At 36.0% G+C, this 15,525-nt stretch overlaps 1 protein-coding gene across 1 annotated transcript in view; it reads left to right on the top strand.

The window, feature by feature from the left end:
• Positions 1-15,525, top strand: part of LOC118182253 (glypican-5-like) — a 435,867-nt gene that overhangs the window by 32,887 nt on the left and 387,455 nt on the right. Inside the window, exon 2 of the mRNA XM_085825208.1 lies at positions 6,832-6,993. Within this exon, the coding sequence (XP_085681334.1) occupies positions 6,832-6,993 (162 nt within the window). The remainder of the gene's footprint in view (positions 1-6,831; positions 6,994-15,525) is intronic.

Here is a 15,525-nt window from a genome sequence, read left to right on the forward strand (position 1 = left end):
CCGAACGGTAAAGGGTGAACCTTGATTCGTCACTCCAAAGAACCCGTTTCAACTGATCTACGGTCCAATTTCGATGTGCTTTGCACCACATTAACCGAGCAGCGCGGTTGGACTTTGTGATCAAAGGCTTATGGGCTGCAGCACGACCATGAAAACCAAGCAGATGTGCTTCCTTACGGATGGTATTCATTGAAACAATACTCCCGGATACCTGCTGAAACTCCTCGCGGATGAGGGCCATCGGTTGGGTGCGGTTCTTCCGAATTTCTGTGGACAGCACTCGTCGGTCTCTATCTCCCAGTTTCGTTGGTCTGCCGACTCGGGCACATTCCGACAATCACCGCTCACCTTCCACTTCTTAATCACATAGGCCACTGTCGATTTTGGGTACTTCAGATCGCTAGATGTGTCCCTTAAGGATCGGCCACATTTGTGACACCCGATAATTATACCTTTCTCGAAATGAGAGAGCTCCGAACGGCGAGGCATCTTGCATGCAACTAAAGCCGATGCTGTTTCCTACACGATATATACCGGCGGAGTCCGTGACGTACCTTAGGACCGCAGATATCGTCATTTGCATAGGTATCCAAATACTTATTGGTGGTCAGTGTAGATCGCAACGGTCTATGTGTTCCTCCTTTTCTAAATTTTTTAAATGAAAAAATATGATATTATTATATGGCGATATTAGATGTTAATTTTGCGAGAAGAGGAGGAATGGAATGAGGGGCTTGGGCTGTAAGTAATAATGTGTAAGCTTCACAGAAGAGTTACTAATGCTCTTCTATATATATTATTAATGTAAGAAATACTGATGATTTTTAGTACTTTTTCACATTTTAGTTGAAAATGTACTAGAAAACTACTGCAATAACTTACAGAGTTTATTATTCACGTTACTCACACTCAGTGTTGATTACACAACTCAAGAAGATAGTGTCTTCAGACTGGTAGTTCGGTTCGAGGTTCGAATTCAGCGAACGGGCTGCCTGCATAGGCGTTGTCCCCGTGTGTAACGTGTATACGAGCCAGTTATCCTTAGAAAGTCTTCCACGAAGGCATCCCTCACCTTAGGCAGATAGCCCTCGAGGCTTCGCCGTAATCACATAAATCACTACGTTTATTTCCTTCTCTCTCTCTTTTTTTTTTAATGAGTCCCCGACTATTTTAACTCTCATTTAATTTAGATCGTTTGGATTGTACACCACTACATGTATTTGTTTTCTTCTTGGGGGAAGTCAAAAATATATAAGTTATTTAGTCATTTTGTTTAGTCCGTTTTTCCAGTTACAGTGTTTGCCAGAGTTATGTTGTGCCTAAAGTAATTATAAGTCGAAACAAATCCATCTGAATTCAAAGAGGGTGCGAGATTCACTTTTTTTTACAGAGCCTTTTTTTTCTCAAAGATTTTTGAAAACTTCCAGAATCTATTCTGACAGCCATCGACACTTCCAGAATCTATTCTCCTGACAGCCATTGACAGTGTTTTATTAAAGTCATATTCGGAATTCTCTGATTCTTTTTCAACTTTTATTGTTCCAACAGTAACCAAACAGATAAGACCACTGAACAGTCCATCGGGACGTCAAGACCACTGAACACTGGTACTTCGACCTGGCTCAAAAGCTCGTGAACGATCTGGCTGCATGGGATATGTTCCTGTATGCGCTAGAAACTCGTGGAAGTTGTCCCTGAAGGCACACTGAGCAGTATAACAATAATTCGATTCTTAGCAGGCTAATTTGATATTCTGAGCCACTTTGATTTAAGGATTGCATTTTGAATAGTGAAATCCATTTCTTTTTATTGAAGTCCTTAGTATTATTAAAGGTCCATATCGTTTTGCTTCGTACCATTTTAATTTAAATACAGGATCCATTTTGAAATAGTCTTGGAGTAGCAAATTGATTACGTTTAAGAAGGATTTTAGTAACTTCTCTCATTTGCTAATCTGGTGAGATTGAGGCTGGGTTCAGTTACATTTTTCTTTTAAACGGTTTGTTCTTTTCTAATTCTGTACAATTTTCCCTTTGTTTGTGTGCGGAATTTATATTTTTTCTATGATCTCTGGTCTGGTTTTAATCGTGGTGTGATTGTATTATAAAAAAAATCAAACATTGTATTTTTTAAATTATCATTTGCAATTTTTCACAGAAGGTCGTTCTCACTTTATAGCAACAATTTTCTGTTTACATTTTCTCTCTAGCATTTTGAGATAAAAATTTAGATTTTCATATAGTCTTCTACTATTTTGTTTTGATCTGAATGCAGAATAAAAAATTTATTTTGGAAATGGCTCCTAAAATTGATTCATAAATGTACTTTCCGAGGAAAAGTATTCCTATCAACGAATTGCAAAGCCGAAGAAAATCGAGATTACTGCATTTCAAAGAAAGGTATTGTTAATATATTAAATTTGAAAGGGAAAAAGCGTCTAGCTGGGAAAAAAAAAAAAAAAAAAAAAAAAAAAAAGGAAAAAAAAAAAAAAAAAATGACCCCAAAATCAAAATCTAAGAACATTCGAAAGCGAGTAAATATATTAACTCGAGTCTTTGATCCTGAAAGAAAACCCATCAACTCCAAGACTCATTCCACCAGAACTCTGAACGTTTGCCGGCACTGTAAGTAAAATCATTCATAAAGATTTGAAGTTAAAAAAGATGTTTTAATCTAAATTCATCTGCTTTTGCCAAAGCATATTGTGGAAAAGAAAACCAAAGTGTAGAAAATTATATGAAAAACACCTAACTACTGATAAATGGAAATTTGTGGTAACACTTGATGTGGCATTGTTACATTTCAGAGACTATGAAAAAAGATCAGTTTTCTATTGCTCAAGCTGTAGAGACATTAGGTATTTTTTGAAAGCAGGAGAGATGCAAAATAAGCAATGCCCTCGCCGGGATTCGAACCACAGACCTCTCGAATATGCTTCGGGCGTACTGACCACTACACCATGAAGGCATGCTAAGAAGGCGGGAGAAATACCTTATAAAGTGACAAAAATGACCAAACGAAATGGCTTTGCCAATGTACAAGTTCCTAACGGGGTTCATGATAGCTGCAGGATTTTATTACAACGTTTAATAAAAACTGAAAAAAGTTTTAGGTAAGTCTAAAATTAATTCACTGTACTATCAGCAGGATATTTTAGAACTAATTGTTGAAGAAGAAATTCCAGCTTTGTTTGGAAAGGACATCAATAAAGTTGAGCTTTATATGGACAAAAGCCTCTTGTTACAAGTGATGAGTCGGTGCTACCGAACCGGGTATTTTGTAACGGGTACTGAAAATCGGTACATCTAAGTACCCGTTACTTCAGTACCGAAACGGATACTTTTCGGTATTCGTTACTTCTGTACCGAAACGGGTGCTTTTCGGTATTCGTTACTTTGTAACGAAAATATGCGTCTCTTCTCGGCATTTCGGTATTCGTTACTACTGGAGGATCGATGAGGGTTCAGCTCACTTCGGTTTTGGTACGAGGACAGTAGTATCTGGTTGTATTTGCGAAATTGTGATATGCGCTCCTTGTGTCCATGAATGGTCTGCTCCTCAGACACTTCCGTAGTTGACATGTTTTCTGATATTCAAAATCTTACTCCGTACAGATAAAATCAAACACGTGATGACGTGGCAAAGTTCCTTCAGTGCGCAAAATCGTTAGCTGCGTATTTCGGTACTCCAAATCGTTACTAGGGTACTTTGGTACTCCGAATCGTTACTAGGGTACTCCGGTACAGTAAACCGTTACTAGGGTACTCCGGTATTTCGTTACTTCGGTACTCCAAATCGTTACTTGGGTACTTGGGACTTGAAATCGGTTTTCTGTACTTTTCAAAGTAACGGTTAGTTGAGTAACGGGTATTTTGTACCGGGTACTTGTTTGTACCCGTTACTATCGTACCGGGTACAAGAATGTACCGAAGTTGCCCATCACTACTTGTTACACTTTGAAGGAGGCAACTACCACTTACTTAGCAAAGAAAGAGTCGGAAACAGGAATCATGAAACGCGTACAAAATCACTTGATGTTTCTCCTGTGGACTTCTGCGTTTTAGGTTTGTTAAAAGGAGCTTTAGGGAAACGACATCTAAGGATACTGAACGGAAAAAGACCAAAGAGGAGTAGGATAAATTGACAACGAAGAAATTTATTTTCGTGGAAAATTCTAACTAGAGTTATAGCCAAGAAATTAGACTGTCAAATAGAACCAAATGGCTGCAATAAATAGCCCCTTAATGCATCAAAATTGAATATCAAAATCGTTTGAAGAGCCTTCTAGGTTATCTTAGCATTCTGCTATTTATTTTTAGTGACGTGTAGCTGCCAACTCGACAATGGTAATCACGGTATGTCCCGAGTATTAATTTTTAACCTTCACTAAAAGGAATGTTTCCTAGAATGAATGGTGCTTGAATTGTTCCAATTCTATTATTCCCCCTTCAGTGATAATTAGTATTATATTTTTTTATGAAGCTTTATTTAATCTGAATTGTCTTACCGTAGACATTTGTATAACTTTTTATAAGGATCTGGTCAATGTTTAATTAGTTAATATTCGTTCTTAATTTTGTTTTATATCAATATTTACTACATTCAATCGGGCAAAGCAACAACCTCGTGTTTGGCTTAGATTTTAACCAAGACTCTTATATCGATTTCGAAGGCAACAGGTACAGGTCTCTCTTCATCAGGAGCACGGAAATTCTGCAACTAAGGGAGGAACCACAGACGTATTTGTGCAAAAAACAAAGTCATTGTTCGCTTTTCTTTTCTTTTAGTATAAATACGGTTTTCGCTTCTCCCTTGTTTGTAGAATTTCTTTAATCCTGATGAATAGGGACCTGGACAAATTCGCTCTCGAAACTGTTACAGTCTTGGTGAAAACTTACCCAAACACAAATTTGCTACTTTAACTGTACGTTTTACTTTAGCGTGTTTCTCTTTCTTGATTTAGAAAAATTTTTTGATTAGATTTTCTTGATTTTTTCTTGATTGATTACATTATTAAGTTTATCCGCATATAGTATATATATTAATTATTAATTTTATTCATTATTCCATGTAATATGGACAAGACAACAACAACAACAGTTAATTTTATTTTCATCGTATTGAAAAGTATATTAATAAGTAAAAGCTCTACTTTCCTATTCAGGATTTTCTCAGTATGAAAGTGTGAGAAAATTACAAAATGAAATTAGCCAACGAACATAAAAGTTAAAACATCTAATTAAGTATTAATATGGCGTCACGAATATATGTGTAAATACTTTTAATGAAATTATGGTACTTTTCCGTTTCGCCGGCGCAAATCTCGCCAAGCAGACTTTATTGGCGACAACATACAGTGTACACATAAAAAATGTTAACAAATGTTAGTTCTAAGAATTTTTTATTTTGAAGGCATAAACAATTTAATATCATTTAAAATTTTGTAAAAAGCCAATAAATAAAGACAATTAATTTTAAAAAAGACATTAATGTAAAAATTTACTATGCTTTCATGGTTCAACATCCTGATTCGCCGGTTTGTATCACGTGACCCCAAGCGATCTCATCTCATGGAAACTATGCTACAAAACTCTCATTCTCTCAGTAATTATCTACATTAATTTCAAAGTAAATCTTAATTTAGAATGCAAGTTTAAATGCAAACATTATTTCAGTTCGTACGAATAGCTTACTCAGAAATTAGGTAAAACTGCAGTGCTTTACTTCGCTAGTGCATTCTCATTAGAATTGATGAATTTAACTCTCGGCTTTGCCTTTTCTATATTTTCGCCTTCGATTGAGCGGTGTGATTGCATCCTAATTGATTTAATTACCGCGAATAGCCTTAGAGCATAAAATTGAACTATCTGGTAAAAATTCTATGTATGCCAGTGTTGAAAGAAGCAATCAATCCGATAAGAAATGGCTGCGACTTGTTTTGAAAATGAGGCGTAAAAGGTTACCAGGGAGGATATCCCGTTTGGCATCAGTTTTACCATTATTGGCGACTTTATCGCCTGCGTCGGTAAAACGGAAAAGTACCGTAATGGTATGTAAATTATAGTAGCTCTTTTATAATATAATATGGAATGCCTCAAAAAATGTATCAATCCGCCGGGAAAATAATGTAACGGCGGCAAGTCCATTTAACATTGAAGTAAATGTTGCCTATAAGCTGGCGATGGTTTTAGCAGCTGAATCTTACTCAATATTTGGCGAGAAGTCACCCAAAGTTGGCGACATTTTGGTCCGATTCCTGTATGACTAATTGGCCTGATCTTATATGCAATTGTAACCGTATATGCTTTTCAGCAATTTAGAGAAATCGAAGGTACTGGAAATTTCTCGGCAGACGGGGGAAAACTGTATTAGACTGGAGATAGTCAGTTCAGCTCAGATTTGTGTTCAGAGTTTAGTTGAGAGTATTCAGAGATCAGTATGCGAGGTTACGCTGAGGCCTTTGTTTTTGTATTGTCATGTGTTCAACATTCTTAGGAGTTTGAAGTGGTAACTACTGTTTGTGCTATATCATACTGAGAAGAGCTGTACGAATACTCCCAGAACTGTAAAGTGCTTCGTTTGGGAAAATAAATTTTATCAAGTAGTCATCGGTTCTGTGTGCATTCAATCCATTACGAACCCGTACGCACGTAACCATATTTTTCATTAGAATTGTCCTATAAATAGCTCATTAACCTTACTGTGTGGTAGTTTGAAATGTTTGCAAGTATCTCAGATGGAGGGGATACCGACTTAATTACTGTTTTAATTTTACATATGGAAATAGCTCATGTAATTTTTCTTTCTAACCGGAATTTTCCTTTCTTGCAGACGAAACTCCGTTATGTTCCACATCGTGGAACGTTTCGTGCTGTACGCCCACCATGGAAAGGCGCTACACCGAAGCTAGCAAAAGGGAGTTCCAGAACATGTTGCAGTCCTCCAACGCCTTCCTTCAGAACCTGCTAGCCAGCAGCGCGGCCAAATTTCGCGGTAAGTACCTGCTCTTACATATTCTTATCGGAAATAATGACAAATTTCTTCCGCCCTTGTATTTCAACACTACGTGTAGGTGGAGTAATTTGTTGCCATAAAAGTTACTTCGCATTTTATTTTCAGTGACAACTATTTTTCTTCAGATGCACAGGCAAATTAGATTGTAGGAGAGCATCGAAATAGTTTTTACTATTACTCGAAAAGAAGAGAGCTTAGATCTCCATGTAGCTTTGAGTTTACTATATGTCATTAGCCGTGGGGGGGGGATATCAGCGTAAGTTTGAGCAGTCACTGTGAGAATCATTCAAAGTTACTTAAAGTCGCAAATTGACTTAATCGCATTTTGTGGGTACATTTTTATTGATTTTTTTTTTTTTTTTGATTTGATTTGATTTCATAATGTTGGTCTGCAGAGTAAAATTCTGTGCGGAATTTATTGTTTTTTGAGTTTCATGTTATTTTTTGCTTATTTCACTGTTTGTAAGATATTGAAAAGATTTGCACGCTTTTTTTGTTATTTTTTATTAGGATAATTAATATTTGTATTAAGGGATATAGTTATTATATATTTATTATGATTAAGATATAAATACTTTAATTTATTTGAACTTTGCTCACAGTTATCTTAATCACAGCTGTAACGGTTTACGTTTACTGTCTGTCTACGGTAAGAACAGCTCCCGCCACGGTGTCTGGCGAGTGGCGGTCGCTATAGCAACAGGGCTAGTATATTTCAAATAGGGACGAACCAAGGGTTGCTTTATTGTTATTTTGTTTTTGACGACTGTTGGCTTAAGGGAAGTTTATCATTCGTCTTCTCGGCTTCATTCCAGCTGCACGCATCTTTTCTTATGCCTTATATTATTACTATTAGCTCTTTTTATTCTCGTTGTTATATCGCTAGCATTTGCTCAAATTCGCTTCTATTTAGCTTCATTTTCGTAGTGCTTTGTTAATCGCCAATTTTTTAAAATGCCCTTCCAGTTTAAAAAAGGTCAACCTTTAAAATCTCAGTCACGTCAAATCGTGTATAGTGTCGCAGAATTTTGCGCTTCTGAAGCTTCGGCGAACTCTTTAGTAGTTCCTCTTCCTTAAGTTTCGAAGAGCAAAGTATCAACAATGGGTGAAAATAAACTTCTGAATACACTTGGAAAGAAATGTAAAAGCCCTGCTAATCATAAGTGTGAAATTGACGATTTTGACAAATGCGTTCTACGGCAGACAATGCAAGACTTTTACATCAAAGAAAGTGCCATCTGTGCGGAAATTACTGCCTGCCTTGAGGCAAAAAATAGACTTCCCGTGGCAAAAAGACTCTTTGTGCAAAGTTTTGTGTTCAATGAATTTTCGTTGGAATGCGTAGAGAAAAAAAAAAAAAAAAAAAAAAAAAAAAAAAAAATTCTTATCGAAAGACCTTACATTGTATTTTGGGAGGAACAATTATTTACGCGAAATGAGAAAACTCAGAGCAAGTGAACGCCACATCGTTCATATCGATGAAACATGGATTGACAGCAATTTAACTTTTAAGAAATGTTGGCAACATGATACGGTTTTGGGCGCACAGCCAGTTTCCCTTAGCAAGCCCTCCATGAAGGCATCCCTCCTCTTAAGCATTTAACCTTGGAGGCTTTCCGTAATCATATAAACCAACCCAAACCACTGATAATTAAGGAAAAAGCAGTTTTGATTTTAATTCACCTTCGCTTCCTTCCGCCATTAAATTAACCAGCTTTTGGTTTAGTTTAAAGGTATGAGAAAAGAAGAAATGTTCGCAAAAAGTATTTATTGAGAGCATGGGTATGTAAAAAAAACGCTTTTACTTTCAAGATGATTCTATATACATTTAATGATGAAATTTTTAGTCATTATTAAAGCACAAGCAATAAATTATCAGAAAATTTTGAAATAAAAACATAGCAGAACGTCATTTAAAGACTGAAGAAATTGCTTTGAATGTTCACGGTAGATCAGCTAGAGGGGAAAACTATAAAAATTAAATTTATTTTATATTTATGAAGTGCGTCTACTCGTATATAAAGTGCGTTACTCGTATATAAAGAGAATGGGGCAATCAAGTAGATTTCTAAGATGTCATCTATGATTTTGCAAGCAAACAAATAAACAAAAAAGAAGCAAAATAATAGCATGATTATTTTAAATGTCGAAATTAAAATTTTTCTTCAAAAATAAACACGGATTTTTAAATTTATTTCCCTACAAGTTTATTTTTACTCATTGTACATCTAGAGGGATGGCAAATTCAGCGACTTGTACCTCACACGGCAAAATCAAAGACCGTTTCTTGACTGCAAAAGCTTTATCTACGCCATCGAATTTCATTTTCGGAAATTGGATGTCGGGGTCGACGCAAAAGGTCAACAAGCATTTTACTTGAAACTAAACAAAATGTGAATATCGCCAAATCATCTTTAAATGCGCCGAGGTGGCAAACTCAGAAGTAAGTCTTCAAGGCACCCCTACGAAAAATGGGTTAGGGCTCGTTTCTACGGCAACAGACAGCTGCAGACAAACTGGCGAGAGCCTGTTCTTACCATAGACAGACAGTACAAGGATCCGCTCAAGATGGACTCAGGTATATAACCGACACTTGACGGCGTATTGTCGACATTATGAAAATGAAATTTTAGTAACGATGACATATTCAGTTAGAGAATTAAACTGCATTGTCACAAACATTCTGTAAAACGTCATCGGTTTAAGATCGACACAACTTAGAACTGGTAACACAGTCGATATTGGCTTAACATATCCGAGTCTTATATTACTGAGTATAGTCAAGAGGGGAAGAATTTAATTAAATAATTATTTTTTAGGATGTCTGCTTGGGCTCGACATCAGCGTAGGTTCGGCTAGAATCGACATTGAACCAGGTTATGAACTGTGGCGATCATGTGTCAGCAGAGAACCCTGCACTGTGCATATGTTATTTCTGTTTATATGAGCAGTGCGTTTAGGAGTGTGCAGTGTATTTATTTTATATGAGCAGTGTTATGATTACATTTTTACTTGTAGTGAGAGTTAAACTTCATTTACTCCATTAAAACGTAACAAACAGAATACAAACCAAAATAACTCAAAATTCGTATTCTGAACTCTGCACTTGCCATCAGCATTGTAGGCTCTTTGTGCAGGAGATATCTGGAACGTCCAGGACGTGCTACATTTGCTTGTTGACACATACTGTTTACTAAAGTTACTTTAGGTTTTATAGGAATGCTATACTTTCGTACGAGGAGGAAAACCGGTATTCTACAAGAATTCTTTCATACAACTGTTGACGCTAATATGAGTTGTAGTGCCTGAAGATGCTTGAGTAGAAAAATCTATTTGAAATTCACTGCAGTTAGAGCCGAAGAGACATTTCTCTTCATTTTTAATTAAATACTTCTTTGAAGCTTCTCCTAATATGTTGTCACTCTTCAATTAGCAGCTGTTCAGCTGTTTTAATTCTTAAATGCCAGTTATTTTAAATTATGTGATTCTTTTTTTTTCCCCCATTTAAAGTGGCACATTGAAGGTAATTGCATTATTTTGAGTTTGTGAAGTTCAATAAGCATGTGAGCTGCTTTAAAATTTTTATGTTATTCGTTGCGTTATCTCTTAAACTATTTTTATGAGTTTATGTGTTATTTACAGTCAAAAGTCGTTAATTCGGACACCCATAATCCGAAATGATCTATAATCCGGACCTCAAAGCTAAAAACTTTCTGCGCATGCGCCACGTTGACACATGCGCATAGGCGTTTACGCTTGCGCGTAAGACCTTTTACGACTGCGCATATGCGTGTGAGCAAGCGCAGAATACGTTTTCGCGTTCGCGTTTTACGTATAACGGACGGTATAAGCTAAAATTATCTAATTATCTATTTCAGTGAATGTTGATGATTGCGTTGTTCCTTAATCTTCGAATTGGATCCGGCTTATTATTTTTTGCAGACTGTAAGAGCAATTTTATAAAAGTAAACTTGAACTTTCGATTATGCCAAATAGAATTTCCGATTCTGGAGCTCCCAAAGGATCGTACAAAACGAAAGTATGCTTCGATGTCCATCAAACAAAAAGTGGAATTGCTGCAAAAAAATGGATAAAGACATGAAGAATGTGACAGAGAGGTTAGTGAAAACGAAAAAATTTCGATTGACAAGTTAGTCGGTATTCTCGGCACAGCAATTACGGGACTTGAACAGCGGAACTTCGTAACTGAACAAGAAATTATGTCTCTTTATAGAATTAAAGAGAAAGTATTATCACATAAAACGAAGCAACTTAAACAACTTACATTGAAAGAAATGTTTAATAAAGTAAACAAATAAATATTAAGCATTTATTTTGTAAATTTTGATACCCTTTAGATCATAATTGTTCTTTATTTCATAAATTACGGTTTCATATTTTTAATTTTAGAATTTGTGCATGCCATCTTACGAGATTTAAACTGATGATCTATAATCCGGAAAAATCGATAATCCGGAATCGCCGAAGTCCCGACGAGTCCGGATTAACGACTTTTGACTGTACTTGATTCCAACATGTACAGATGTATAACTGCGCCCACCAGCGGTCGAGGGATAAAGTCGCTGAATACATGGGCGCTTTCGTTGTTTTCCGTATGTGTAAGAGCCAGTTGTCCTTAGAAAACCGTATAAGAAGGCATCCCGTCCCTTAAGCAGATAGCCCTCGAGTGCTTTTCTATAAACAGGAATACGAAACCAAATCTATGATTCGTCTAAAATAAATTAAAACATCCGATTTCCATTAAAATATAATATATATATATGGGTCCAGCTTGTGCCGGCTAGGAGGATTGGGGCTGTGCCCTTATAATGATAATGATAATATATAGTGTAATCCCTAGGTATAAGGAGAATAGAATCCATTTTTGCTAGAAAATCGTCCAAGAAGGCATTTTTTCTCACTTCTTCTGTGGAACATAGCCCTCGCATGCTTGGTTTAATTTAAATCAATCAAATAACAAAATTTGTAAGAAAGGTAACATTTTACTATTATTTAAAATTGTTTTAGTATCCGATGAATACTTATTTCGCAAAAAATTGTTTTAAATATTCATATGTGAATCTATTGTATGTTTGTTTTGAATTAGGAACAAAGCATTTCGTATTTATTTCGGATTGAGAACTAACTATGCGATAGACTTCCTATAGTAAAATGTAAATTTAAAGTAGAACAAAATCCGTTTGCTGGAACTGCTAATCCCTCTAGTGTTAGATATTTCTGTCGTAAACGCCATACAGATTCTGCATCTGAAACGGTTCTCTTGAATGGAATTTCGGTTCAATTCTAAAAATTCAAACGCAATGGAAATATGATTTCTTATGAAAAAGTGAATTGAAGATGAAGATGATTGTGATGAAGAGTCTCTTCTTCAAAACTGTCCATAATAGTAGTAGTATGATTCAGCGCTGGATACTTCATAGTTCAAGTTGGGTAGCTTCAGTTTTAAGGCAATTTCTTTTTTCTACCTTTTGATGCGTAGCTTTTGTTTATAGAAATGTGATTGATATTGATTTAAAAAAAATATTTGATATTGATTTTTAATAAAAATGATATTGATTTTTAAAAAAATACCTTAAAGGGAAAATAATCTCATGTAAGCTATCCTAAGTCGCGACTGACGAATAGGCGACCGCTGTGTTAGTCTTTTGGTGGGATAACTTGCTAGAAAACGTTCAGTAGAAGTGAAAATTTAATATAGAAGTTCCATCTCGAAGAATATTTAAATTTTTATAAATAGCTCCTGTAGGGAATGCGCATTGTCTTTACCTAACGACCGCCGAAGGTGATCCAGGCCACGCTTATGTTATGCTTGAAGAAAATGACTCTCGATTCAATATATCAGAGGGATTTTATCCACTCAGCAACTGAAAGCAGCTGTGCTATCATAGAATAAATGGACTCGATAATTATAACAATCTCTACTAGGACGCGGTTCGCTGAGCACTAATTCACCCTAATACGGTCTGCATTTGCACTGCTAGACGACACTGTACCAGCCACCTTTAATCTGTTCCGTGAATCACTTGAGTTGTATGAATTTGACCATGGGGGTCTTTTCAAGAACGAATTAATAACTGGCCTAATGAAGAGCTCGGTTAAGTGGTGGAAAGGAAAGAATACAATTGAATAATGTAGCTTACGGCTAGCATTATTTAAATGTCTTTTAGAAGGCTCAGAAAAATTGGTTCCTGATCTTAAAATTGATGCTATTACGCCGAAATTTCAATTTATCTAAGTATTTGGGGTTAGAAACTTTTTATATTTAAATTAAATTTTTTTCCCCTCTATTTTTGTATGATCTTTGGTACCTGAAAAATGACTTAGGAGCCAGTAATGAAACATAAATAAATGCATCGGTCAGTTTATCATTATCTACTTAAGTGTTTCTTCACAGTATTTAAATTACAAGATATCTGAAAAATATTGCTGAGGTTTACGTGTTTTCTTAACGACGTTAAGCGTCCACATATCAGTGGCGTAGCAAGCATAACTGGCGTCCGGGCAAAATACCTTTTTGGCGCCCCCCCCCCTCTCCCGAAAAAAAAAAAAACACAGTGATATGATGCAAATCTTATTTGGAGACCATTTGGCGCCCCTCTGCGAGCGGCGCTTGGGGCATCATACACCCCTTTGCCCCCCCCCCCTCGCTACGCCACTGCCACATATGCTTGAACATTTTGATTTTTCAGGTCTTTTCATTACTAAGACTGTGTGGAATGGGTTACATTTTACTAACACGCTGGATGGCACAAAATGTATACTTTCTTAAATTCAAATTCCACACAGTAAGGACCTATTCCTTTAAATTTCTACGATCATATAAAAACAACTATCTACCCTTAAATGAACTAGAATCTTGCCCGTCTGACTGGAAGAGTCACTGAAACTGTTAATACCAAAAAGAGCAGAAGTCGTCATTTTTTCGAATTACGTTTTGATATTCTGATGCAGAAGTTAGACACACAGTGCAATGTCTCCGTGATTAAGTCCTGGCATAAATAGGTTTCGGTGCCGAGGCATTGTTACGCAATTTCTACCGAATTTTCGTTTGCTTTCAGAATAGCAAATTAAAAACTCCTCTCAGCATTAGAGGTACACCACGGCATAATAATGCCACTGCCTTTATGCAGTTCCCAATTTTAATGTCAAAATAAAGAATCCGTCATCTTTATGCGGGGACATTGCTGTGAAGGTTTCTGCTTTGGCGAACACTCGACTTGCAAAAAAGTACCGACAACTGAAGATGCGACACAGGTTTGAGGGCATCACGGCACACTCAAAACTGCTGGTATTATGGTGTCCGCCGATAACATCGCGGACGAAAACAACGCAAGGCAAAAACGTCGTGCTACAAAACATCGTGGGAGAAAACATCGCAGTTCTAAAACATCGTGATACAAAACATCGTCGTCGAAAATAATGCGGTTCAAAAACTTCGCAGTTTAAAAACATCGTCGTCGATAATATCGTGGTAAAAAATAAAGTACCTACAAATCATCGCATGACGATAACTTCGTAGACATGCTTTTTTCAGGTTTTAATAATTGTAAATGGATATTCCCATAATGATTTGTGAGCGCAAGATGCAAAGAAGGATAATTTTTACTTTCACATTTTTTATTAATTAATAAATTTTTGCTGAAAAGTAAGAACGAAACTTAAGCATCGAAAATTAAATGCAACTTATAGATAATACTTTTCGTGAAAAATTACCCGTAAAAACTTTATAAAAATGATTTATTAATGGCCTTTGTTAGTTAACTATGTCGGTTTAAAATTCTATTAAGTGCTATAAGTTGCATTAATTTTCTGTGCTTTAGTTTCCTTTTTATTTTCTCAGCAAAAATTTATTAATTAATAAAAATATGAAAGTAAAAATTATCCTTCTTTCCATCTTGCGCTCACAAATCATTATGAGAATATCCATTTACAGTTATTAAAATATGTCTGAAGAAAGCATGTCTGCGATGTTATCGTCAGGCGATGATTTGTAGATACTTTATTTTTTACCGCGATATTTTCGACGACGATGTTTTTAAACTGCGAAGTTTTTGAACCGCTTTATTTTCTTCGACGATGTTTTGTACCACGATGTTTTCTCTTTGCGATGTTTTCTCCCACGATGTTTTGTAACACGACGTTTTTGCCTTGCGTTCTTTTCTCCGCGACGTTTTCTTCCGCGATGTTTTTGCCGCGATGTTTTCAGCTGTAACCGGTATTATACTTACGTATAATATAATGAGAGTGAAATCGTCTTGAATCAGTAGACTAATGCCGTTATTTTTACTCATTTATTCATTTCTTCCACCATGCCTAAGCATTATAGCTGAGTTCTGTGTTTATATTCGGGATTAAGTCTCCAATCAAATTACTCAATCGCAATGGAACGCGCAAAAACGTTTATTGTCGTTAAGAATTTTCTAACAATCGAACTTCTGTAATTATATTCTTAAGCCCTAAATAAAAAGAATTAAGTGTTTATATGGCAGT

Source organism: Stegodyphus dumicola, chromosome 10 (assembly GCF_044657685.1).
Source record: "Stegodyphus dumicola isolate Sdum_Otavi_A_Nest chromosome 10, ASM4465768v1".
NCBI classification, from domain to species: Eukaryota; Metazoa; Arthropoda; class Arachnida; order Araneae; family Eresidae; genus Stegodyphus; species Stegodyphus dumicola.